The following is a 25,423-nucleotide window of genomic DNA, read 5'->3' as shown; positions in this document are numbered from 1 at the left end:
GTGACAGTACATGGTGTGTGGTTATTCCATAGAGTCAAATAAGCATCAGAAAGCCAAATGCAAATACCAGCCTCAAAACTGGGCCGTGCCAGGCAGAGGGCATGGGAGGGGTCCTTAACTGGCCTTGAGGCCGTTATAGGCATTCCATGCAGTATGTTCTTGGGTTGATTTAACTATTCAGTGGAGGTATAGCATTTACAAAGGAAAAAAGGAGTAAAGGATTTCATGTAAGTTCAAGGTCACCCTTTGAGCCAAGACTCAGAGACTCGGAACAATGCGGTCCCCACTCTGGACCAGGCTCAGAAATGGCTCTGACACAGCATCTAAGATCAGACTCACAAAGGAGCCTGAAACCTGCTCCCTACCCCCTGCCCCAGAGCAACCTGTGCGGGCAGAGGGGGTGAGGGGAGGGCAAGTAGATCTCTCACACTCAGATAAGGAAATGGAGACAAAGCGGCCTAGTGAATGGAACACCAAGCTGAAGTCAGAGGGTCTTTTGGAGACAGTGAGGCAAGGACATGCTGAAACTGTAGCTGAGCTATGGGAGTTCTGCCAGCCTCCCACTCAGGACTTCCATCCCCAGCAGCCTCGACACCTTTCAGGTGGCAAATTCCAATCACTCCAAAAAGCCTTGTTTTTCGAGAAAAGTGGGTAGTGGTTGGATAAAAGTGGGTAGTGGTTGGATAAAATCTCGGTTTCTGGTGACCTTGGCCTGGGGCTGCAACTCATATCTCTGCCCTTGGTGGGAATGTGCCAGCAGCCTTGGGAGGCCCCATTCACATGGGTAGGGCCAGGATGAGGTCAGCTGCCTCGCTGGGCTGGCTAGGGTGAGGCTGAGACCTGCAGCCTCACCTCCATGCTGACCTGCAGAGAGCAGGCTTGCTCCCAGCTGGACCCCGGGCCCTGCCCCCAACTCACTCGTCCAACTGTAGCCTCGGCTCCCAATCCCCAATCCCTGAGGGCTGCCCCTAACCCTGGGAGTCCACCTCCCGTCTCTTCCTCACACTCGCCAGCCAGCCGATGTCCAGGCTGAGATGGTACACAAAGGGTTACAGAGGTGGGGGAGGGCGGCCCTGACATCTTGCAGCCACACTGAGGCTCAGCCCCCAAACGCTTCTTCCCCATCCCGCCCCCACCTGATCCTGGTCCTCACGGCTCCCTCCACGTTGTCTGCCGTCCCTCCTCATCATCAGGGTCTGAAATCACCAAGCCCACCTCCTTGGGGTAGTGGTTATGGGTTGAATTGTGTCCCTCCAGTAAGATATGCTGAAGTCCTGGCACTTCCCTGGTGGCCCAGTGGCTAAGACTCTGCTCCCAGTGCAGGGGGCCTGGGTTCGATCCCTGGTCAGGGAACTAGATTTCCACTAAGAGCTCACACACTGCACTAAGAGCTCACACGCTGCACTAAGAGATGCTGCATGCCAAAACTGAAGAATCCACATGTGTGTGTGCACTCAGCCATGTCTGACTCTTTGCAACCCCATGGACTGTAGCCCTCCAGGCTCCCTTGTCCATGGGATTCTTTAGGCAAGAATTCTGGAGTGGGTTGACATTTCCTCCTCCAGGGGATCTTCCCAACCCACGGATAGAACCCGAGTCTCTGATGTCTCCTGCCACAACGGAAAGACCCCTCATGTTGCAACTAAGACCTGGCACAGCCAAATAAATAAATTAAAAAAATATTTTTTTAAGTATGTTGAGGTACTAACCTTGGTACCTGTAAATGTGACCTCATTAGGAACTACGGTCTCAGCAGATGTCATCAAGTTCCAAGAAGGTCATTGCATCAAGCCTGCAATGCAGGAGACTGAGGTTCGATCCCTGGATTGGGAAGATCCCCTGGAGAAGAGAATGGCAACCCACTCCAGTATTGTTGCCTGAGGAATTCCATGGACAGAGGAGCCTGGCAGGCTACAGTCCAGGGGGTTGAAGAGAGTTGGATACAACTGGGCCACTAACACTTCCACTTTTTCTAATCCAACAAGACAGGGGCTCTTCTAAGAGGAAATTTGGACAGAGTCTGTGCAGAGAATGAGGATGATGTAAAGATACACAGCGAGAAGGCGGCCATGGGAAGAATGAGGCAGAGACTGGAACAAGGCTGCCACAAGCTAAGAGAACGCCAAGGATTGTGGGCAGCTCCCAGAAGCCAGGAGAGAGGTCAGGGACAGACCATCCCTCAGAGCCTCCTTCTGGAGGAGGCCAGCCTGTCCATACTTTGACCTTGGACTCCAGCCTCCAGAACTTTGAGAGAATACATCTCCATTGTTTTAAGCTGCCCAGTTTCTGCTACTTTGTTACAGCGGCCACAAGAACCTGATACAGTAGCCTTTCCACCTCCTCTGAGAAGGAGTCATCTCCCCCACCACATACACACCCTGCAGGCCCTGGGACCCCAAGAGTTGGAAAAGTACCAACAAGGTCCGTGGGACACTCACAGTCACCATTCTTAGCAGCTATGTGGACTGACCCATTTACCCCTTGAACCACCTGTAAGACTCCTGTCTGCTTGATGTTTGTAGAAACTGACACACCAACAGCTGGAATAACGTGGACAAGGTCAATCAGTTTTTTTCAGTAGAAACTGAGATTCAGAGTGCCTGCTCTGGGGGCCACCAGGATTCCTCACTTCTGTGCTGGGGTCAGCACGTGTGTGCATGCTAAGTCGCTTCAATCAAGTCCGACTCTTTGTGACCCCATGGACTGCAGCCTACAGGCTCCTCTGTCCGTGGGGATTCTCCAGGCAAGAATACTGGAGCAGGTTGCCATGCCCTCCTCCAGGGATCTTCCCAACCCAGGGGTTGAACCCATGTCTGTTATGTATCCTGCACTGGCAGATGGGTCCGTTACCACCGGCCCCACCTGGGAAGCCCACACCCCGACCTAAATCCAATCCATCACCTGTTTCTGTAAAGCCGGGCAGCTAATGGGTTTTACTTTTTTTTTTTTTTTTTAATGATTGGGATGAAGTAGGGAAATTAAAAAAAAAAGAAAAAAAAAGAATGGTGGTCCAGTGTTTAATAATCCACCTGAGTTTCCAGGTGGCACTAGTGGGAAAGAATCCTCCTGCCAATGCAGGAAATGCCAGAGACATTTGTCCAGTCCCTGGGTGGGGAAGATCCCCTGGAGGAGGAAATGGCAACCCACTCCAGTATTCTTGCCTGGGAAATTCCATGGACAGAGGAGCCTGGCAGGCTACAGTCCATGGGGTCACAGAGTCAGCCATAGTGAGCACACACACACACACACACGCGCGTGTTGCAATGCAGGGGACGCGGGTTCGATCCCTGGTCAGGGACCTAAGATCCCACATGCTGAGGAGCAGCTAAGCCCACAACTATAGAGTCCATCCGCTGCAATGAAAGATCCCACATAATGCAATGAAGACCCTGCGTGTGGCAACTAAGACCCAACGCAGCCAAATAAATAAATGAAAAAGAATTACATTCTGTGATGCATGAAAGTTAAATGAAACTCAAATTTCAAGTATCTAGAAATAAAGATTTATGGGAACACGGCCAGGCCCATTCATGGACGTGTTATCTGTGACTGCCTTCCCGCACAATGGCCAAGTTGAGTAACTGCAACAGGGACCCTCTGGCTGGCAAAGACTGAAATATTTACTATCTAGCCCTTTACAGAGAAGGTTCACTGACCCCTGACTCCATGTCATTACATATGACACTCATCCCCACAAAGCCCTGAGGGGCCCGGAGTCAAGGACAGTGGCTCCATCCCATCTGTCAACCTCCAACCCCGCCATGCACTCCCACCCACAACCTGCCCAGGCTTAGACGGCGGGTGAAGCAGGACCTGATCCATCCAGCCCCTGCTTCACTAATATCACAGATGCTAACCTCACAGCCCTCCTAGATGACTCCACCTCCCCCTGCCTACCCAACATCACAGGTACTGTGCCCCTCAAACCCATCCCCCTCCAAAGGACCACAACTCTCCCTGCCTCCTGACCTTAAGGATGCCGCCCCCTTCCCGCCTCCCCGCCAGCTGGTAACGGGAAAGGCAATATATGGAGGGCGGCTCTGGTACCTCAGCACAGGTGTCCATGTAGTTGTAGATGCTGAGTGGGATCTTGGCCTGTTCCCCACGGACCACGTAGGGGGGCAGCGTGAAGTCTATGAAGAAAGGCTTGAAGGTCTTCAGCAGGGTGGGCTCAGCAATGCCCAGGCCCCTCCCGGGGGACAGACCCACCGCCTCACCCACCCAGCTGGTGATGGAGTCAGGGACCTGCACGCTGAGTGTCTCCTCGCCAGATGGATCACTGCAGAAAGAAGGGCAACCATGAGCTGTTATCCAGGGCTGTGCGGCATCAGCCCAGTGGGAGCTGAGGAATCCAGCAACATGGCCTTGGGTTTCAGGGAGACGCCTGGCTTTTCCTGTCTCCTCTACCTGCACTCTCCATGCCCTTCCCAGAAGCTTGACCCAGGTGCCCTCACTGGGTGACAGGACACTGCCCTGCAGCATCTGGGCATCTATCCTTGCCTCTGTGACGGTCACAGGTGTCACCATGGCAACAATTCAAGCTCAGCATCTTCCATTTGGAAGAACTTTCATCAGCTCCGGATGGTCTTAGCCAATTGTTCTGTGCACACCGAGTGCCAGCCAGCCAGCCGGCTGGCCAGCCACCCACCCCGGGGAACATCCACCCTTCCTGGCCTGGCTTCCTTGTCCTGTACGCTCCTGTGGCGCCCTGCTCCCTGTCTGTGTGATTTTCCACGCCTGCCGAGGCCATTACAAAAGCTTCACCTGGGACTAAGGAGAGCGAATCAGTGATCAAAATCTCCCCCAAAAGGGAAGCACTGGATGTGATGGCTTCACTGGCAAATTCTCTTCAACATTTAAAGAATTCTCGTGCACTGCTGGTGGGGATGTCAAACGGTGCAATCACTGTGGAAAACCATGTGGTGATTTCTCAAAATATTAAATACAGAATTACCATAAGATCCAGCAACTCCACTTCTGGTATATACCCCAAAGAATCGAAAGCAGGGTCTCGAAGAAATATTTGCACACCAATATTCAAAGAAGGATTATTCATAATAACCAAAAGGTGGAAGCAACCGAAGTGTCAACCAAAGGCTGAATGGATACACAACACGTGGTCCATCCAGCAACTCCCTTGCTGGTCCAGCGGTCAGGATTCTGAGCTTCCACTGTGGACAGCGCAGGTTCCATACCCAGTTGGGGAACTAAGATCCCACAAAGTGCACAGCGAAACCATAAAAAAAATTTTTAACGGGGTCTATCCACACAGTGGAATGTTATTCAGCCTTAAGAGGAAAGGACATTTTGATACATGCCGCAACGTGGATGCACTTTGAGAACATCATGCTAAGTGAAACCAGCCAGACGCAAAAGGACAAAGGTATGATTCCACGTGTATGAGGTCCCTAGAGCAGTAAGATTCACAGAGACAAAAAGAAGAGTGGATGCCAGGGCCTGGAAGGAGGCAGGGATGGGAATTAGTATTTAATGGGCACATGGTTTCAGTTTTGCAAGATGAGAAGCGTTTTGGGGATGGGTGGTGGTTAACGGTAGCACAGTGATATAAATGCCACTGAGCTGGATGCCTAAAAACAATTAAGATGGTACATTTTGTGTTAATGTTATTTTACAGATTTTAAAAATTAGGGAAAAAAAAAACAAAGAACTAACCAGTCCTTGCCTGGGCCCAGCAAGAACCTCCTCCTTAGTCTCAGATCCACACTCTCCGACTCACCCTTGCTCAAGCCAACAGAGGGAGACAGAACACCTCCAATGCCAAATGCCTCCCAGCAACACTCTGGGGCTCTCCACATGTACCATCACAGCCCACTTGGCCTTCACACTCCCTGCCTCCTCCTCTTAGCCCCTTCTGCCTCTCTGATGCCCCAACTCTTGCCCACATGGGTCCCACCTCCTGGACTCCTTTACCCCTTTCTTGTTTATCCTGTGGGATTCAGCTTGGGCTCCACCTGCCCTGGAAGTCTCTCCAGCTTTCCTGAAGGGTCCCTCCACTTCCTCCCAAGCCCCGGCCCCAGACCTCCATGAGAACACTGGCCCTACTGAAGCATGAAGGCTTTAAGGGCATAAAACCTAAATTCTATGAGTGAGGAGACTCTATCTGCCTTGTTCAAGGTGCCATTCTTGGCACCAAAACACTACTCTGCTTAAAACATCACTCTGCACACAGAAAGTAGATACATTTCTACTTTCTGTACATCTCTGATGATGGACAGACAGCACATCTTAAATATGGACTCCCATTACAAAATGCAATAATCAGCAACCTGGGCTTCCCTGGTGGTCCAATGGGTAAGAATCTGCCTGCCAATTTCAGGGAACATAGGTTTGAGCCCGACTTCGGGAAGATCCCTAGTTTGGGAAGATCCCACATACCGTGGGGCAACTAAGCCCGTGTACCACAACTACAGAGCCCAAGCACCTCGACCCTGCATTGTGCAACAAGAGAAGCTGTTCGCAACGAGAAGCTTGCACTGCTGCTAGAGAGTAACCCTCTCGCAGCAACAAAGACCCAGCCAAAAATAAATAATAATAATAAAAACTTAAAAAAAAAAATCAGCATCTGTTCTGACCAGCAGGGAAGATTGCCCATAATGGGGACACAAGCGGTGAGGGCAGCCTGAGAAACCCCCGAGTGTGTGCTTGGTTCTGTGCTGACCATGGCATCGCATGTTGAGAAGGGGAGCCCAGCTCAGCAGTAGGTCCACCCACTGGCCCACCCACTGGCCCTCGGTGTCTGAACTTTCATGCTTAACTGGTTTCCCTGGCGGGTCACCACTTACCTTCTGACACTAAGCATCCAAAGAAAATGCTTAGTGTCATTGGTGTTCTGACACTAAACCCTGGAAGAAAAAAGCCAATTGCAACTGGCAAGAATTTGGCACAGCGCTGCTGCTTCAAGGCAAACGAAAGGAGAAAACAGTGTAGAAAGGAAATGTGCTGAGAAAAGCAGCCTGTTTGGCGGGCAGGAGCCCAAGTCCCCTGAGGAGTGAGGAGGGGGTGGGTGGGTGGAACTGAGTTCGTGTTTCAGGGAACTGTAATCATTTTAATGAGCTCGTTATATAAACATAGTGGATAGAGTTACCCCAAGAGGGAGTTGTGAGAGGCACGAAGCCCTCGCATTTCATATTTCACGGGCACATGTCCGAGGCTGCGCTGGGATTTGGGGCTGACTTCATAGCTTTGCGTTTTATGTGTTAGAAAAGGATGCCCAATGGCTTACTCAGATGTTGGTGTCCGATCTCCAGGCAAACCCACTGGGAACAATCTTTCATGAGTGCCTTTGAGTCAGCCCACAAAGGCAGCGAAGGAAAGAAATCTTACTGTACCTGATGTTGAGACAGTGCCAAACCCATGTTTCAGGGAAGAAGGTCCTTTTCCTCTTCTCTGCTCTATGAAAATTTTTTTAAAAAGAAAAGATTAAAGTTCCATAACTTTAATTCTGTTACTTGGTAAGTTAACATTCTACTTGATTCGGCTATAATATGTTCATTCTCTTACCCAACATGTTAATATGCTGCATGGTTTATTTAATTCTCTTACCTGGAAAGGTTAGCATTCTACTTTACAAGGACTTGACGTGTTAATTCTTTCACCTGGCACAATTTTAATCAACATTCTACTTGATTACAGCTAGAAAAGTGAGGCATCGAAGGCTTGGCAAGACTTGTTAAAAGGAGAGTGGTGCCTCACAGCCTGAGCTCAGAAGGTAAGAAGGGCCACAGGGACCACCCCGAGTCCTCTCCTTTGTTAATTTCCCTCCCTGGGTTTGCCATGTTTTTCTGCATCACGACATGGAACTCTTCCCCCCACTTCCTCTGTGCTTTCCTTGTTTTAGTTCTTTTTATTACAGGATAATTGATTTACAGTGCTGTGTACATTTACATTCTGATGTACACCAAGTGATTCAATTATATGTCTGTGTGCGTGTGCGTGCGTGTGTATGTATTCTTTTTCACACGCTTTCATTCTTGGTTTATCCTCAGAAGCCTCAGAGCCCACAGTCCTCAGGGACTGTCCTATTCTTTAAGAAAATAATATTACCAAGCCCTACTTGACATTTGGCAAATCTTCTCAAGATTAAAAATGCTCATATCCCTTTCAACTTGCAGTTGCCTCTCTGAGGGGTGAACACTGAAATTAACCACAGACACATGTGCAAAGACAGTGTGGTTAACTGCAGCACTGTGGGAATTAACTAACAGCCAGAACCTTCACCAGCGGGGCACTTGGTTTACCAAACGGTAGTACATTCACACAAGAGAACATTACACGTCAGTGAAAAGCGGTGAGGTAAGCACGCATGTACTGATACGGAATGGTCTCTAAGGTTTATTGTTGACTTAAAAAAGAAGGTAGAGAACAGGACTATTCTCCCATTGTGTGTGTTTATTTTTAAGTCCTATGTATACACATTGGAGAAGGAAATGGCAACCCACTCCAGTACTCTTGCCTGGAGAATCCCAGGGATGGGGGAGCCTGGTGGGCTGCCGTCTATGGCGTCGCACAGAGTCGGACACGACTGAAGCGACTTAGCAGTAGCAGCAGCATACACATTGGAAAAGACCCTGATGTTAGGAAAGACTGAAGACAAAAGGAGAAGAGGGCAGCAGAGGATAAGATGGTTAGACAGCATCACTGACTCAGTGGACATGAACTCGAGCAAACTCCAGGAGACAGTGGAGGACAGGGCAGCCTGGTGTGCTGCAGTCCGTGGGGTTGCAGAGAGTCAGACACGACTTAGTGACTGAACAACAAATTTACACAGAAAATTTCTAGAAGGAGAGTTAAGGAATTAGTAACCGTTTTTGCCTCTTAGAAGGGAAAGGAGGATACACCCTTTCATACTCTTTGAAAAAGGAATACACCCTTTGTATATATGAAAGGATACACCCTTTCATACTCTTTGAAAAAAGTTTAACCACATGCATATGATTAAGAAAAATACCTTGTCTTCAGAATAAGGATGCATCGTGTGTGTCAGTCACGCAGTCGTGTCTGACTCTTTGCAACCCCATGGACTGTACCCGGCCAGGCTCCTCTGTCCATGGGATTCTCCAGGCAGGAATACTGGAGTGGGTTGCCATTCCCTTCTCCAGGAAGGATGCATTATCCAATTACAAAAAGGCACAGACACTTGCTTTTAAGGCCTTTATTGTGCCTTTCTGCACTGGAATTTACAATTGCCTTTGTGGTTTGGGGTTTAGAGACTGCTTACAGACCCACTCCAGGCCAAGTTCTCCGGAGGCATGCACACAGGAGGCTCCAGGTTCCCGGAGAGGGATGGCTGAGGGATGCCCAGGGGCCAATATTCCATCTCCCTCATTCAACCACATCTTGGAAATGCCTTCGTGTGCCTCCAGCATACCGCAGGGGGAACCTGATCTGTCCATGCCATGATGTGGAGTTTGAAAACTAGGACTCTCGTGGGGTTATCACACTCCTGCTAAATGTGTGACTCAGGCAGGAAGAAGCTGGAGGGTTCAGGTACCCAGGAACCACTGCAGAGGAGGCTAGGGGATTGGGAAGGCTCAATCCTTCCCAAGGATTTGGGATGGGGGCAGAAAGGGTTTGAAAGAAGAAGACTATCATGGATAGCCAACCCCCGTCCCCAAGACAGATCCTCTGGGTCACTTGTGGCTCAGAGCAAGGACTGAGGAGTCTGGGTGCCACCCTCAAGGTCTCCAGAGACCCAGTTACTGAGGCACTGATGACCACCAGACCCTATCCCTGGCCCACTTGGTTCTATGCCTCTCATTGAATAAGCTGGCAAGAGAGGGTACATCCAAGGCCTGCCTCCCCTTTCCCAGCTTATGCACCCTTACATCCAGAGGGAGGGAGAGGGGGCAAGGTCTTCAGAACACCCTCTCCCTTCCCTAGTTGGCTGGCTGCCACCTGGAGTTGAGGAGCTACTGGGAGAGGCAGAGAGAACAAAGAAGGTGGGAAGGAAGACAGTGAGTGATGGAGGAACGTAAGAGGGGCACAAAGGGAGAGACATGAGAGAAGACGAAACATCACCTCCCAGGAAACAACACTTTCCATGAGACAAGGGACAAAGCCACAAATCCCGGGGGAGATGGGAACTCTTTTCTCTCGGTAAGTGATAAGTTAGCAAACAGACAAGGAAACGAACATGAGTGAGGATGTAGAGGATTTGGGTACCACCATCAAAAGTACACATAGAGACTCCTATACCCAATGACAGGGGCTTGGATATTCTTTTCAAGTAGATGTGAGCATTTACAAAAGCTGACCATATAGCCAGTCTCTAAAATAAAAACCAGGCAATGGATATCATAGAGACCATGTTTGCGGGCCACAGGGGATATCATGCAGACAGTGCTCACTGGCCACACGGCCCATCTGACCCACATTTATAAAACACATAAAGGTAGTCATTTAAAAAATTACCTGAAAATTGAAAACATATCTGGGCAAGTCACAGCTCAAATAGATAACTGTTCCACAAGTTACAACCTATTTGGAACCCAGCAATCATGGAAACACTTCCTAGCACAATTTAGACGCAGCCAAAGCAACACTCTGGAGGAAAATTCATAACCTTCAAAAGGCTTAAATGCCTGAGTTAAAATAAAAAAGGGCTTAAAATTAATTACTTTGGTGTCTAACTCCAAAAGATAGAGTCAGAGGGGAAAGGGAAGGAGAGAGGAAGTAAAGGAAGGAGGAAATGGTGGGAGGGAGAAAGGGCAGTAGAGAGAATTTTCTAAGCAGTCTCGGAATGAAAGGATCAAACTCCAGCTACCCACCCTGCCCCAGTTCTTCTGTTCCCAGGCAGATCTACTCCCCCACAACACCTTCTCTCTTCACCCCCAAACCCCCAACCTCAAGCACGTGGGTGGGGGCGAGAACTGGGGGGAGAAGAGTCAAAGTGCCTAGTGCTCCCACCTGCTGGGCCAGTAGGGATTCTGGCCCCCTGGGGACATTGGACAATGTCTGAAGACAGTTTGGGTTGTCACACCCAGAAGAAGGGGGGTGTTATTGGCATCTGGTGGCTGGAGATCAAGGATGCTGCTCAGGACTCTATGGTACACAGGATGGCCCCACCACAGAAAATGACCCAGCCTCAAATGTCAACGTGAGTTTAGACAACCCTGCTCAAGGTAATGGCAATTACCTGGGGGGCTGTCTGGAGGACACAGCTGCCATCAGGCTCCCTGTGTGTGGCTGGAAGGCGGGGACAGCCTCATCAGTGTACAAGCCGCCGTCCTGCCGGTGGTTTAGGCTCACCAGGTCCGTCATCACCACCAGGCCTGTTTCCTAGGCAACAGACAACGCCCAGACCCACAGTGGGGAAGTGGATATGTGGCTCCAGAAGCCACTGGCCCAACACCACTGTTGCATAGCCCTGGGGAAGTCAGTCCTCTCTCTAGGCTTGGCGACACGGACCAAGAGGGAGACAAGACCAAGTGACCATCCAGGGCACAACAGAGTTGGGGTCAGAATGCTTGTGGGCTAGGCTCAAAACGGAAATCAAATCCTCATCTCTTAGGATTCCGTTTATATGAACTGTCTAAAACCATGGGCAGATCAGTGGTTACCAAGGGCTGGGGGAGGGTGGATAGGGTGTGGCCGCTGATAGGGACGGGATCTCCTTTTGGGGTGATGAAAATGTTCTGGAGCTAGACAGAGGTGCTGGCTTGCACAACACCGTGAATGTACTAAATGCCGCGGGATTCTTCACTTTAAAATGGGTTAATTGTGGCTTCCCTGGCAGTCCAGTGGTTAAGACTCTGTGCTTCCAGTGCAGTGGGGCACAGGTTCAAACTCTGGTCAGGGAACTAAGATCCCACGTGATGCCCAGTACAGCCAAAAAATAAAGAATAAATTTTTTTAAATGGGTTAAATGTCTGCTATGTGAATTTCACCTCAATTAAAAAAAAATCAATTGGTACAGTGCTTAATCCAGACCCAGAGCCAATGACTGTGAGTTTCAATTATTACTGTTGTAATATACGGATATATTTAATGGGCTTCCCGGTAGCTCAGCAGTAAAGAATCCACCGGCAATGCAGGAGATGCCATTTGATCTCTGGGTTGGGAAGATCCTCTGGAGGAAGGCATGGCAACCCACTCTAGTATTCTTTCCTGGAGAATCCCATGGACAGAGGAGCCTGGTAGACCTACAGTCTAGGGATGCAGAGAGTCACACAGGACTGCAGAGACTGAGCACATGTGCACGCACGCATTTGATATAGCAAAACGCTAACTGTGGCACCAAGGTGGTGGATCTACAGGTGTTTACTAATTTATTCAACTTTTTATATCTTTGAGAAATTTCCATAATAAAAATGGGAGGAAAAGGATGTCTTTTTTTTCTTTTCTGGCTGTGCCATGAAGTTTGCGGGATCTTAGTTCCCTAACCAGGAATTAAACCTGGGCCCTCGCCAGTGAAAGTCTGGAGTCCTAACCACTGGACCACCATGGAATTCCCAAGGATGCCTTTTAAATGATTTAAAAACGGGGATGAAAAGTGCCCTCATGCATTCAAGTGGAGACCACCAGAACGCTCATGTGGGCTGAAATGACGCTTGGGGATACTGCATCCCCAGCAGCCCCCTGGTCCCTGGAGCCAGGACGGAAGGCGATGGATGAGAGCTATAAATGTCAGCAAGGGTAAGGCTGCCAACTGACAACACAGCACCCACACACATCGTGAAGGTGTGCACGCATGCTAAGGCTGCTTCTGTCGTGTCCGACTCTGCAACCCTGTGGACTGTAGCCTGCCGGGCTCCTCTGTCCGTGGATTTCCCAGGGAAGAAAACGACTTGGTTGCCATTTCCTCCTCCTGGAGATCTTCCCGATCCAGGGATCACACTCACATCTCTATGTGTCCTGCATTGGCAGGCGGGTTCTTTACCACTAGCGCCCCATGGGAAGCCCTTGTGAAGGTTTTGCTTCCACCAAAGCACTTTCAAGGTCATCGCTCCAGAACGATGTTCTAGTTTGATCCAGAACAAAGCTGAGGTTATCAATGAACACTCATTCTGCTCTCATCTGTTCTGCAAATTGGGAAGGTCTGCATCCAAGCTTCCACTGGGGAGAATCAAAAAGATTCTGCAGCACTCAAGAGTTTGGAAACTTCCACCCTGTACCCCGAGACCCTTTGTTTCAGAGGAAGAGGAGCTCAGAAGGGGACGATGGGGTTCAAGACCACCTCTCCTTACAGCAAAAGCAAACCCGGAATCCTTGGTGACGCCCCAGGGCCACAGGAAGACAGAGGAGCGCCGGCGTCGTCGGGCCGTGAGCCCAGTCCACCAGAAGGGTCCATCCTCCCTGGACACCCCAAAGATATCAGAAACATCATAATCTTCCAATTCCCGGAAAACCTACAGGCAAAGGGCAACAGGGACTGGTCAAATGAAGGTTTCTTTTCAACCCCAGTGGGTCTGTCACGCTCCCATCTCAATCTCCTCTCACATGGATCACTGGGAACCAATCTTAGAGGACACAAGAGTTGGGGAATTAACCCATTTTAAAGATGGGCAAACTGGGGCTGAAGAGGTGGGACCCGGACAATGTCACATTGGATTTGACTCCAAGATCTTTCAACTATACCCAAGCAACAACAGGGGTGGGGTTTGCTGAGAATGAACCCAGCGGAGAGAGAGAAGCTGGGTTTATATCGATTGTGTTCAGTTAATGAAAAGGAAGAGACCTCCTGCAGGTGCCAGAATGCAGCGTCCAAGGGCCCCAGTTCACCTGGGCGGGAGTCAGGCGAAACCCAGACCTGAGCAGGTAAACGCTCTTGTCAACCGCAGCAACACACACACAGCTGCCCCTTGCAGCCTTGAGCCGCAGGTCGACGACTTCCCCGGGCTGGGTCTCATTTGCTGAATATGTCAGTGAAACCTGGACCCAAACACAGCAGAAGAATCAGGAGCTTGGCCAAACTCTCCAGACCCACCCACCCTTTCCACCCTCCAAGGAGAGTCAGAAGCCTGGCTTTGCTACCCAGGTGAGGACAAGGGCGGAGGGTTGGGTGACAAGAAGTAGGCTGGTACAACTGGTACATTCTGTGCAGATGGGAGTGGGGAGGGCTGGGGAGACAGGTGGCGGCAAAGGACATGTTGCAGCCAGTTCTGAAGGGTGCATGGTGAGGGCAAAGGAGGCTGAACCAGGTTTGGGGGACATAAGTGGTGTCCCTGAGGTCTGGAGCCCAGCAGGGACAGAGAAGACTGCCCACTTTTCCTGTGTGTATGAATGCAATCCCATCTGGGTGACTTCTGGAGGATCTCCCAGTCAAGATGCAACTTAGATTTCCTTTATTCCCAAAGGTAGGACAGTCCTTACAAGTCCTGCCTGTCACATCACCTGGAGTCTGACTGGTGACTGTCCACAGTCCACCCCAGCCTCAACACCCTGGAGCCTCCAGCCCCGATGGCGCTTACCTATCCTCCCCTCCCTCCCCCAGTTTGGTTCCCAGTGCCCTACCTGGTTTTCAAAGAAGGTCTCAACAGTAAACTGGAGGCTGTCAGCCACCCCTTCTCCATTCTCTCTGACGTAGAAGACTAGCAAGCGGCCAAGGGGGACCATGCTGGGGGTCACAGGCAGCTGGAGAGAGGTCATGCACACGCTGACCTCTGCTGCTGGGGCTGGAGGAGGCTCTAAGATAAGTGAGAAGAGACATGAAAATGCAGCGTCTCACAGTAGGACCAGCGATGCCCCAGTTGCCCAGCTTTACCATGAGGGCTACCATGGGGTGTAGCATGAGGAGGTGCCAGCCCAGGCCAGGCCCAGGGTAAGCACTCCATGGATACTCACGTTCCCTGTTATTTCACCCAGAAAGGATGATAAACCCAGCACGACGTGGGTGCACAGTGTCAAATGCACTGATCATGCCGGTGGTTCTCAACCAGAGCAATGCTGACTGCCAGAGGACATTTGGTAATTTTGGTTGTCACAGCATACGGGTGTTACTGGCATCTAGTGGGTAGGAGCCAGGGATGCTATTCAACACCCTAAAATGCACAGAACAGCTCCACAGAGAATAACCTGGCCCCAAACACAGTAGTTCTGAGGGTAACAGAGTGGCTTAGAATCAGAGAGACTGTCTACCTGTCTCCCTATCTATCATCTGTCTATCCATCCAACCATCTACTCACCCATCTGTGACTTTATCTATCCATCCATCTATCCATTTATCTATTGATGCTTCTATTTATCTATCCATGAAGCTGTTCATCCATCCATGACTGTCCATCCATCTATCAATTTATCTACTGACGATTCTATACATGAATCTATTTATCTACTTATCCATCCATGGGGTCACAAAGAGAGGGACACGACAGAGCAACTTTCAGCTTTACTTTCACTTTTTCATCGATCCATGACTCTATCATCTATCTCTCAATTTATCTATTGATGGTTCTATGAATCTATCATCATCTATCTCAGTGATTCTTACCCAGGAGTCTCTTTCACCCCCAGAAACACTGGCAATATCAGGAGACATTTTAGGTTGTCATCCTGCGTGTAGGTGGATTGCCACTGGTATCTAACGGGTGGAGACCAGGGATGTTGCTCAGCACCCTAGCGTGCACAGCACGGCCCCCATCACAACGAATACCCTGCAAGTGTCCACGGTCCTTAGTTTGGGGATCCTGCTCTGGGCAGAGAGGCTGTGAAGAAGAGAGGGATGGGAAGACCCAGGGGAGAAAATGGGTCTTGTGGGGAGCATGTGGCATCAAGGAAAGCAGGGAGAAGGACTCCTTGATGGGGAATCAGTCTGGGCAAAAGCAGAAGGGGGTTGGCAGAAGGCAGCATGGCATAGTGCAGACCTGCTCAGGGGCCCAGGCTACGGCAGCCTCAAGAGGAGCTGGCTCCAGCAGCTGGTCACTGCCCACCCTCCTGGTCCTAGTCCAGTCTTGCCTGGCATATGTGCCCTTCACCCTGAAGCAGGCTCCCCTCCGGGATGCACTCTGCTTACCAAGCCTTGCTGGGATGCCCATCCCAGTCTCAACGGTTCAGAAGGAAGAACAGGAACCTCCAGCCTGTGGATGAGCTCACCTGTCTCAGAAAGGTGCATTAAGCGAATGGGTTTCTCCAGGACTGCCCGCTTGCTTCTCTGCTGGGTGACGTGGGCAGGCTGCTGGCCTGAGAGCACGATGTTGCCCCTCGCAGCCACCTCGTAGTACAAGGTGAAATTGCAGGGACACGTGGACTTCACAGGGAAATAGGCATCCTCCCCAACCTGTGGGAGACACGCAAGCATGGGGAGCCCTGCCTGGCACTCACAGAACAGCACCAATGCCACAGCTCACCCCAGGAAGAAGGCCACTCTGGGGCCACAAGGAGGCCAGGAGAGCTGGGGAGGAGCACTGGCCGCAGAGCAGAATGCTCAGTACCTGTCCCTGGCTGTGACTACATCATCATAGCGACCCCAGCTGATGCTCTGAAAACGGAGCTGTGATGTGGGTGAAATGTCATAAGGGCATGGAAGCTCTCAGTAAGTGCAGTGTAGTAAGTAACTGAACCTAGCCTCCCAAGAGGTCTGGCCTTTGGCCACTGCTCCTGGGAGTGATCTCGAAGGCCTTGAAATGTTCTGCCTGATGAGTCTTTGTTTATCTAGGGTCTGGGACCACACCAGATACTAACAATATAATTTATGGTGGGGACCTTGGGCCACACTATATAAGTTTGACTTACAGAAGGATTAAGACTGGGGCCAGCCAGGCAGGTAGTCAGCCATGTCTATATGACTGACCCCCAACAAAAACCTTGGACACTGAGGCTCAGGTGAGCATCCCTGGTTGGCAGTACACCACGCATGTAGTCACACATCATTACTGGCAAAGTAACACTATCCTTGACTCTGTGGGGAGAGGACAACTGGAAGTTTACATTCAGAACTCATCTGGCCCCTGCCTTATGATCCTCTTGCCTTGCCTGAGTTCAATCTGTATCATCCACTGTACTAATCGTAACTGTGAGTATGACAGCTTTCAGAGATGCTGTGAATCCCTCTAAAGACTAAAGAAACTGGAGGTGGTTTGAGGACCCTCAAATTCAGCAGTTGGTGTCAGGTGGGGGGGGATGGTCTTGGGGACTAGTCCCTAACTTCACAGGTGCAAGTGCTGGAAGGGGGCTGAAACTTCTCACTGGATAGACACTGATGAGCAGGTTCTATCATAATCTCCAAGTTTCCAGAGTGGGGAAACTGAGGCTTGGTCCATTCTCAACATTAGTGAGTTGTAAGAAGAGGACTCAAATCCCAAAGGGCAGAAGCCAGAGCCCCATGCTTAACCTCCAAGTTGCCCTCATTCTTTGTGATACAACCAAAGTCTCCCAGGTCCTGTGACCTCCCCAAGGGCTTAGAGTATGACCATATCCCACACTGAGGCAACAAGTTGCATGAGAAGTCTTCCTCTGGGTCTTTGCCCCAGAGGTTCCCTCCTATGCTCTATGATTTACAATTCATGACTCTCCCCAAACATCTGGGCCACCCTGAATGCTCAGACGAGGAGTGGTGAGTGGTGAGTATCATTCTTGCTGTGGGTCCTTGAGTAAGTCATTTCACCTCTCTGGTCCTCAGTTTCCCCATCTGTAACATAAGGTTAAATCTCCTGGAGAGAAGGTCCTGAGGATCCAATGAGATGATAAATGTAATAATGAGTATATTATTCTCAACACTGAACCTGTTCACTGTGAGTGGTTAATAAATGTCATTCTACCTCCCACTGAAGACAAGAACTTACTTGTTTAAGGAGCTGGCCCAAAGGTGTTCCCACAGCCAAATTTGGGGAATTGGAACAGCAGAAAGAAAAGTGAACCTTTCAAGAATATCAGGGTCATGAAAGACGAGGAAAGACTGAGAAACCATCAGACTGGAGGAGAGAAGTACAATGCATGATTCTGCATGGGATCCTGGACCAAAATAAAGGAATCCCTGGAAAAACTAGGGAAATCAAATGAAGTCCAGAGTTTAGTTAACAGTCATCTCCAGCGCTCATTTCTTAGTTTTCACAATTGTACCATGGTTTGTACATGAGATGATGACATTAGAAGGAAGTGTGAGTGGCCTTTTTTGCCAAAATGCAAAGGCCGATTCTAAAATTCATATGGAAACGCAAACGATCCAGCATTAACCAAAACAATCTTAGAAAAAGAACAAAGCTGTAAAACTCACACTTGCCAATTTCAAAAATCATCTTCAAGACACTGTGGTCCTGGCAAAACGACAGACATACAGATCAATACGATAGAACTGAGAGTCCAGAAATAATCATCTATGGCACACTGATTCTCAACAAGGGTGCCAAGATCATTCGATGAGGAAAGAATAGTCTTTCCCGCAGATGATTCTGGAACAACTAGATCTCCAAATGCAAAAGAATGAAGTTGAACCCTACCCTCACACCATATAAAAAAATTAACTCAAATGATTCAAAGACTTAAATGTAAGAGCTAAAACTATAAAACTCTTAGAAGAAAGCATAGGGGTAAACTCTCACGACCTTGGCTTTGGTAATGATGTCTTTGAGACAGGCACCAAAAGCAAAGCAACAAAAGAAAAATAACAAATAACTTGGATTTCACCAGAAGTTTAAAATCTTTGTTGCATCAAAGGACACTATCAGGAAAGTGAAAAGACAACACACAGAATTGGAGAAAATGCTTTCGTGTCATATATCTGATGAGGATGGAGTGTCCAAAATATATAAATGACTCTCACAAAAACAAAAAGCAAACAACACCTAAAAAATTTAAAACAGTAAGGGAAGCTAGAGGGAGGAGATAGAGGGACTCTCTGCACTGTATGGGCAACTGTTCTGTAACTCTAAAATTATTTCAAAATTTAAAAAGAAAAAAAAAGGAAGTATGATGGTAACCGATTATAACAAAGTGGATACTTTTTTAGAAGTATATAAGATGACAGGCACTCTAAAAACAATCACACAACTAAAAGACTGGTGGAGAAAATTCTTCACAGAGGAGCACCACCTGGTAAGTGCAAAAGGGATGCAAGAATCGTAATAAATGCATAAATCAGAATCTTTATCATGAAGCCCCAAAGTGATAACTGATTACAGCAGGAATCATCAGAGATGCTAAAGGCGGGACTTCCTTGGCAGTCCGATGGTTAAGACTGTGCACTTCCACTGCAGGAGGCGTGGATTTGATCCTTGGAAGGGGAACTAAGATCCTGCATGCCATAACACACACCCCACTCCAAAAGAAGATGAAAAAAGCATTGGGCGAAAGGTTGCTGAGGGTCAGAATACTGTGGCAGGGCCTCCGTGTCACCCAGATTATTTATTAGCCTCGCCTGCAGAAGAGCTGGTAGGAACTAGACTGGGACCGAGGATAAGATCAGCTTCAGCAAGGGTGGGGCTGCCCAAAACTCCGCCTCCTGACAGAAGGTGATAAAAGTAGCATGTCCGTAGTAACATTACCAAAACAGTGCTTCAGCCTGAATCTCATTCAGAATGTGGGATCATCTACAAGACCACAGGCTTGGATTCTTCACAAAAGTCACGGTGATGAAAAGGTCCCAGCTCAGGAGTGATTACAGACACAGAAGAGCAAATGCAACATATAAATGTATCCTGAATAAAATCCGTGCACACACACACACACACACAGGTGAATACACACAAGCACACTCACACACGGGTGCACATGACTATGCAGACAAGCATGGGTGTGAATCCACACTATAGACACTCTATATCTTGAGGACACCTTTGAAAATCTGATGATTGCTGGTGAATTAAATAACATGATTAATACAACTTTCTTAGATAGGATGACTGAAAATCAGGTTGAAGAATGTCTTTATTTTTAAGACTGGAGAATTTAAGAGGGAAGTATCAAGATATCTGTAACTTACTTTCAAATGCTGCAGCCAAAAAAAAGTGGAGAGAAATGGATGAATGGGTGAGTGAATGGATGGGTAGATGGATGGGTACGTAGAAGATGGATGGGTGGATGGATGGATGGGTGGGTGGGAAGGGGAGGATGAATGGATGGGTGAGAAGATGAGAGGATGGGTGGATGGGTGGATGGATGGATAGATGGCTGAGTAGATGGATGGATGGATAGGTGGGTGAATGGATGGGTGGGTAGATGGATGGAGCAAAATATCAATTCATAAATCTAGGTGGAAGGAACATGGTTATTATTCTGTTTTTTTCTATTTCTCTAAATTTATAAACATCTTCCTTATAATGACACCCAAACAAAAGTCTGCTCCGGTTTGAGATGTTGCAAAAAAACAAGGAAAGAGCACAAACTTTTTTCTTCTTCTCATGAACTAACCCTATGGCATCAGAGTCACCCTGAAAAACTGGGGTGACAGCCCCCATTTGCAGAGCAGCTCCTCGCTGCACATCCCTTGGTGCTGGAGGAAAGGAAGAGGACCCCGACACAGAGCCTGGACTGGACCAAGCACAGCCACTCTTGCCTCAAATTCACACTCAGGGCCCCTCAATGAGAGTCTGGGACAGGGAGAGTGGGCGCCTGCTGATCTGACTCAGGCAAGACAGAGGTGTCCCTCCCAGGGGGATGTCTGAGCTGCCCTGCCAAGTCCTTGCCTACTGGGAACACGGGTCCCGGCAGCTGGGACACAGGACTCCTTCCTGTCCACACGGGAAGGCAGCCAACGCCAGCCTCCCCACGCTGCACCGCTGATTGAACAGCATTAAAACCAGAACAGCGTGTTCAGCCAAGTTGGGTACGATCTCAGTGGAGTTTCTCATTCTCATTACCCCCACAGAGGGCCACTCAGCCCTGGTGCACAGGCAGCCCCAACTCCTCAGTCCCTGCATCCCAGGGACCCCTTGAAGACTCAGGTTTCGGCAGAACTCCTAGGGTAGGGAGTGTCAGAGGTTTATGGGACTGGTAGGGTCTGGGAGACCCATCATCAAGTGGCTTCCACAAGAGACAGTACTGGCGAGCCTGTCACCACCACGGCAGCTGGGCTCAGCCTCCTGCGCTCTCAATTAGGAGCGTTAACAGTGTGCTTTATAAAACACGCGTGCAGGCATGTGTGCATGCTAAGTTGTTTAAGTCGTGTCCAGGTCTTTGTGACCCCACGGACTGTAGCCCACCAGGCTCCTGAGTCCATGGGATTCTCCAGGCAAGAATACTGGAGTGGGTTGCCATTTTCTTCTCTGGGGGATCTTCCCGACCCAGAGATCTAAGCCAGGTCTCCGGCACTGCAGGCAGATTCTCTACTGTCTGAGCCACCAGGGAAACCCTGTCACTTATGTTATATATGGACCCTAAAAATGAAAACGAATGAACATGACAAGACAGAAACACACTCATACAAACAGAGAAAAAACTGGTGGTTACCAGTGCGCAGACAGAAGGGAGGAGCAGCGCGCGCAGGTCCCCTGGGGGCAGGTGCGTGCTGCTTGCTTCCTGGGCCCCCTCCTGCCTGGGCAAGGGCGCGCCTGAGAGCCTTACCTGCAGGGGATGGGAGGGCGGCTGCAGCTGCAGGTAGCACTGGCTGGGGGAGTACCAGCTGCTGAGGGAGAGGTAGCTGGGCAGGTACTGGGCCCCCACGGGCTTTCCGCTGAGTGCCGTCACCTTGGTCTGAAGAAGACAGGGTATTCGGTCAAGGTTTGGAGGCTTGGTGTAGGAAGGAGGGTCCTGGGGATGCTTCCACCTGCCTTGTTCTGCAGCAAGACCCTCTCATGCTCCCATTTCCCTCTGGAGAAGCCCCTCCCCAGTTCTCAGAGAATGGGGTCCTGTGTGGCGAGCTCGTTCTCTCCCATCTCCACAGGAAGCAAGTGTCAAAGACTGGCCACAGGGTGCTGGGTGCTGGCTCAGTCAGGGGTGGGTGGCCCACTGAGAGGCAGTTCCATCACGTATTAAGGACCCCCACGTCCTGGGCTTGCCGGCAGCCACAGGGGCTTCTCGGAGGGTACAGCCTGCTTCGGAAGTGAGCACAGGGGAGATGGCGGTCAAGAGAGGGGGCAGCTGTGTTGGACTGCATCCCTGGGCTCTGGATGCAGCTCCGCCTGGAGCCCTCAGACCCCTCTCTGAACACCCCAGGGACTGGCAGTTAAACTACTTTTGCTCCTTTGGGAGTTCAAACCTGCTGCCTTCACTTGCTGCTGGAAGAATGCAGTTAACACAAGGAAGATGCCAGAAGCAGGGCATGGGGCACGGGTTTGTCTAAGACCTCTCTGTGACACAGAATAAAGAAGCTGGCCTGCCTTCATCCCAATTACTGGGAGATAGCCTCTAAGCCCCTGGGATTCTCCAAGAGATGGGAGTGTCTGTGTTACTCACGGCAGGTCCTCATAATGCGTGCTAAGGAGCAATTCAAGATGGGGACAGCCAAGCCAGAAAGACCGATCATGGGATTAGAGGGTAGGGGCTCTGAACCACGTGATGTGGTATCAAGTTGACCTCAAGAGAGGGGAGATGGCTAGAGACTGAGTTCAGTCATGGGGTCAATGATAAATCAGTCAAGCCTATGTAATGAAATCCCAATAAAAGCTGTGGACCCTGAAGGTGAGTGAGCATCCAGATGGGCAGTGCTTTCTGTAAGTGTTGTGGGGAGGGCGAGGTGTCCCAGATTCACAGGGACAGCACACAAAGCCATAAATTTGGGACCCTCCAGCTCTCGTCCTATACGTGTGTGTCTCTCTCTTTGGTTGGTCCTAATTTGAATCATTTCGCTATATAAAAAATATATTTGCACATAGAGAAAGTTGCTAAGAGAACAGATCTGGTGTGCCCAGTCCCTCAGCGTGTCTGACTCTTTGTGGCCCCATGGACTGTAGCCCGCCAGACTCCTCTGTCCATGGAATTCTCCAGGCAAGAAGACTTGAGTGGGTTGCCATTTCCTCCTGCAGGGGACCTTCCCCACCCAGGAACTGCACCTGCATCTCTTGTGTCTCCTGCATTGGCAGGTGGGTTCCTTACCACTAGCACGATCACAGATCTTACAGATTCTCATCACAAGAAAAAAAAACAAGTGTAACTGTATAGCAATTGAACACACTGTGGTATCATTTCATAGTACCTACATATATTGCATCATTACACTGAATGCCTGCAATGACTATGTTACATGTCAATTATATGGAGAGACACACACACATATATATGTCAACTAAAAGTAAAGTTTAAAATTCATCCTTCTTTTTAAGAAAACAATTAATTAAAGACCTTTTCTTAGGCAGTATTTGGTCACAGAAATAGACTGTCTTTCTATTAAAGTGACATTTTTGGGAAATGCTGATTTTTGGTTATATGTCCATGAGAGACAACATTATTCTGCTAATTCTAGTATTTGGAGTCACTTGGGTTTTGCTGCCACCTAATTCTTAAAAGACTAATGGAAATTAAGGACTGTCTTTCAATCATTAAGAAATCCGTCCTTGTTAGGTCCTGGGGTAGTTGGAACCCCAAATTTGTAGCCAGTTGGTTAAAACTGTTGGTGGCCTGGAGACCTTTGGCTGTTAAAAATCTTTAGGGACATGCTGCCCACAGGGGACACAGTGATCCCAAGTGTCCTCGGCTCCCACCTACACACTGACTCTCAGCTGCCCCTGTCTCCACCACCCCAGCGTCCGTGGGGCCACCGTGCCCACCGTCAGCCACAGAGACGATGGCTGGGACGTCCTCTCTGTTACTCCTGCTCCTCCCGTCCCTGACAAGGGGACACCAGGTCCTGCCAATTCTGCCTCCACAGCCCCGTCATTGCCTCCCACCTGCACACCTGTGACCTCACCCAGACACCGCCCCCAACTATGGACACTGGAGTGGGGTATGCGTGTGCGTGTTCAGTCACGTCCCATTCTGCAGCCCCAAGGACTGTAGCCAGCCACACGCCTCTGTCCACAGGATTTCCCAGGCAAGCATACTGGAGTGAGTTGCCATTTCCTCCTCCAGGGGATCTTTCCTGACCCAGGGATTGAAGGCTTGTGTCTCCTGCATTGGCAGGCAGATTCTTTACCACTGCGCCATTTGGGAAGGCCTCTGGAGTGGGGAGAGGTTATAAAAATCAGACCATTCAGTCCACCTGACTCTAACACTGCCTTCTGGGTGGACCCTAAGCAACATCCTTTGAGGTAAGGGGAAGCCCCACCGGCTCCCTCCTCCATATCTTCCTGCAATGGCTCGGCCAGCTGGGCACTGCAGAACCTAATTATACTATGATTGCAGTTCTCTGGGCCTCTGCATATGTTGTTCCACCTTCTGGGAAGCAGCCTGGCTGAACCTCCCCCTGGTCAGGAGTCCACCTGGGAAGATCCTTTGCGGGGAGCCAGACACCCTGACACTTTCTCAGCGTCCTGCCTCCCTCTGGGGTGTTTGGTTTATCTGACCTCCTGGCCAGCTCTCCCATCAGACTGAACTCACTCAGGGCAGGTGCCAGACCCAGGAAGACTGACCCAGTGCCTGAGCGTGGCCTGGAGGAGGGACCAAACCCATGTCTGCTGGCTGAATGACAAGGGTCTAGGTGACTCACGCACCTCCAGCCACACATGCTGGGCTGACATAGGGATGGAGGGGATTTCAAACTCCACCAGCCCACCCTGGGACACAGACTCCACGGTGTAGATGTTGTCCTTCGGCGTCAGTTCTGCCCTGATCTGGACGGTCACTCCCTCCGCCGGGCTACCATCCGGGTACGACAGCTCCACCTGGAATGGGTCACCAAGGAGTCACTGTGGTTAGGCTGGTGACACCCCCCAAACTGATCTACAGACTCGGCCCAATTCCCCAGCAGAATCCCAGCCAGCTCCCTTGAAGCAATCGACAATTTGATGCTAAGGGGCCCCAAACAGCTAAAGCAATCCTGTTAAATAATCAAGAACTCATACATCCAATTCCAAAACTTGCTACAAAGTGCAGTGGTGAAGACGCTGCACCTGATGGAACTCATGTGAGGACAGATATGAAAACTGATGGATCAGAATTGACGGTGCAGAAATAAGTCCAGCCATCTACAGCCAATTGATTATCGAAAAAGATCAAAACATGGCGAAGGGGAATCCCCTGGCAGGTTCAGTGGTTAGGGCTCCTCCCTCTCACTGCAGGGGGCACGTGTTCAATCCCTGGCCAGGGAAATAAAATCCCGCATGGCACATGGCATCGCAAAAGAAAAGGATTACAGTCAACTGACTTTTGACAAGGGTGCCAAGACCATTCGATGGGAAAACAACAATTCCTTCACCAAATGGTTCTGGGATAACTGGATCTCCAGATGCAAAAGAATGAAGCTGAACCCCAACCTCACACCATGTGCCAAAATTAACTCAAAATGAATCAGAGACCTAAATGTAATGGTTAGAACTACAAAATACTTAGAAGATAACACAGGGGAAAGCTTTTATGACCTTGGACTTGGCAAAGAAGTCACAAGGCACAAATCACCAGCCATTTACCTGGTGCCCCAGCCAGGAAGGAACAGCGTGAG

The 25,423-nt window shown here is 49.7% G+C and overlaps 1 protein-coding gene across 3 annotated transcripts in view; it reads right to left on the bottom strand.

Moving 5' to 3' along the window:
• CPAMD8 (C3 and PZP like alpha-2-macroglobulin domain containing 8) overlaps positions 1-25,423 on the bottom strand; it is a 99,547-nt gene that overhangs the window by 49,396 nt on the left and 24,728 nt on the right. For all 3 annotated transcript variants that reach the window (XR_015166530.1, XM_086408601.1, XM_086408602.1), the window contains exons 12-20: positions 24,477-24,647; positions 21,454-21,582; positions 16,051-16,234; positions 14,473-14,645; positions 13,741-13,890; positions 13,206-13,367; positions 11,156-11,298; positions 7,350-7,412; positions 4,048-4,279 (exon numbers count right to left, since the gene is read on the bottom strand). Coding sequence is in view for 2 of the 3 variants with exons in the window: in XM_086408601.1 (XP_086264727.1) it covers positions 4,048-4,279; positions 7,350-7,412; positions 11,156-11,298; positions 13,206-13,367; positions 13,741-13,890; positions 14,473-14,645; positions 16,051-16,234; positions 21,454-21,582; positions 24,477-24,647 (1,407 nt within the window). In the remaining variant the exon portion in view is untranslated. The remainder of the gene's footprint in view (positions 1-4,047; positions 4,280-7,349; positions 7,413-11,155; positions 11,299-13,205; positions 13,368-13,740; positions 13,891-14,472; positions 14,646-16,050; positions 16,235-21,453; positions 21,583-24,476; positions 24,648-25,423) is intronic.

This window comes from Bos grunniens, chromosome 7, assembly GCF_055505025.1.
Source record: "Bos grunniens cultivar Pamir isolate PY7600 chromosome 7, Bosgru_T2T1.0, whole genome shotgun sequence".
NCBI lineage: Eukaryota > Metazoa > Chordata > Mammalia > Artiodactyla > Bovidae > Bos > Bos grunniens.
Note: the sequence above shows the minus strand (reverse complement) of the source record. Positions and strands in the feature narration are given on the sequence as shown.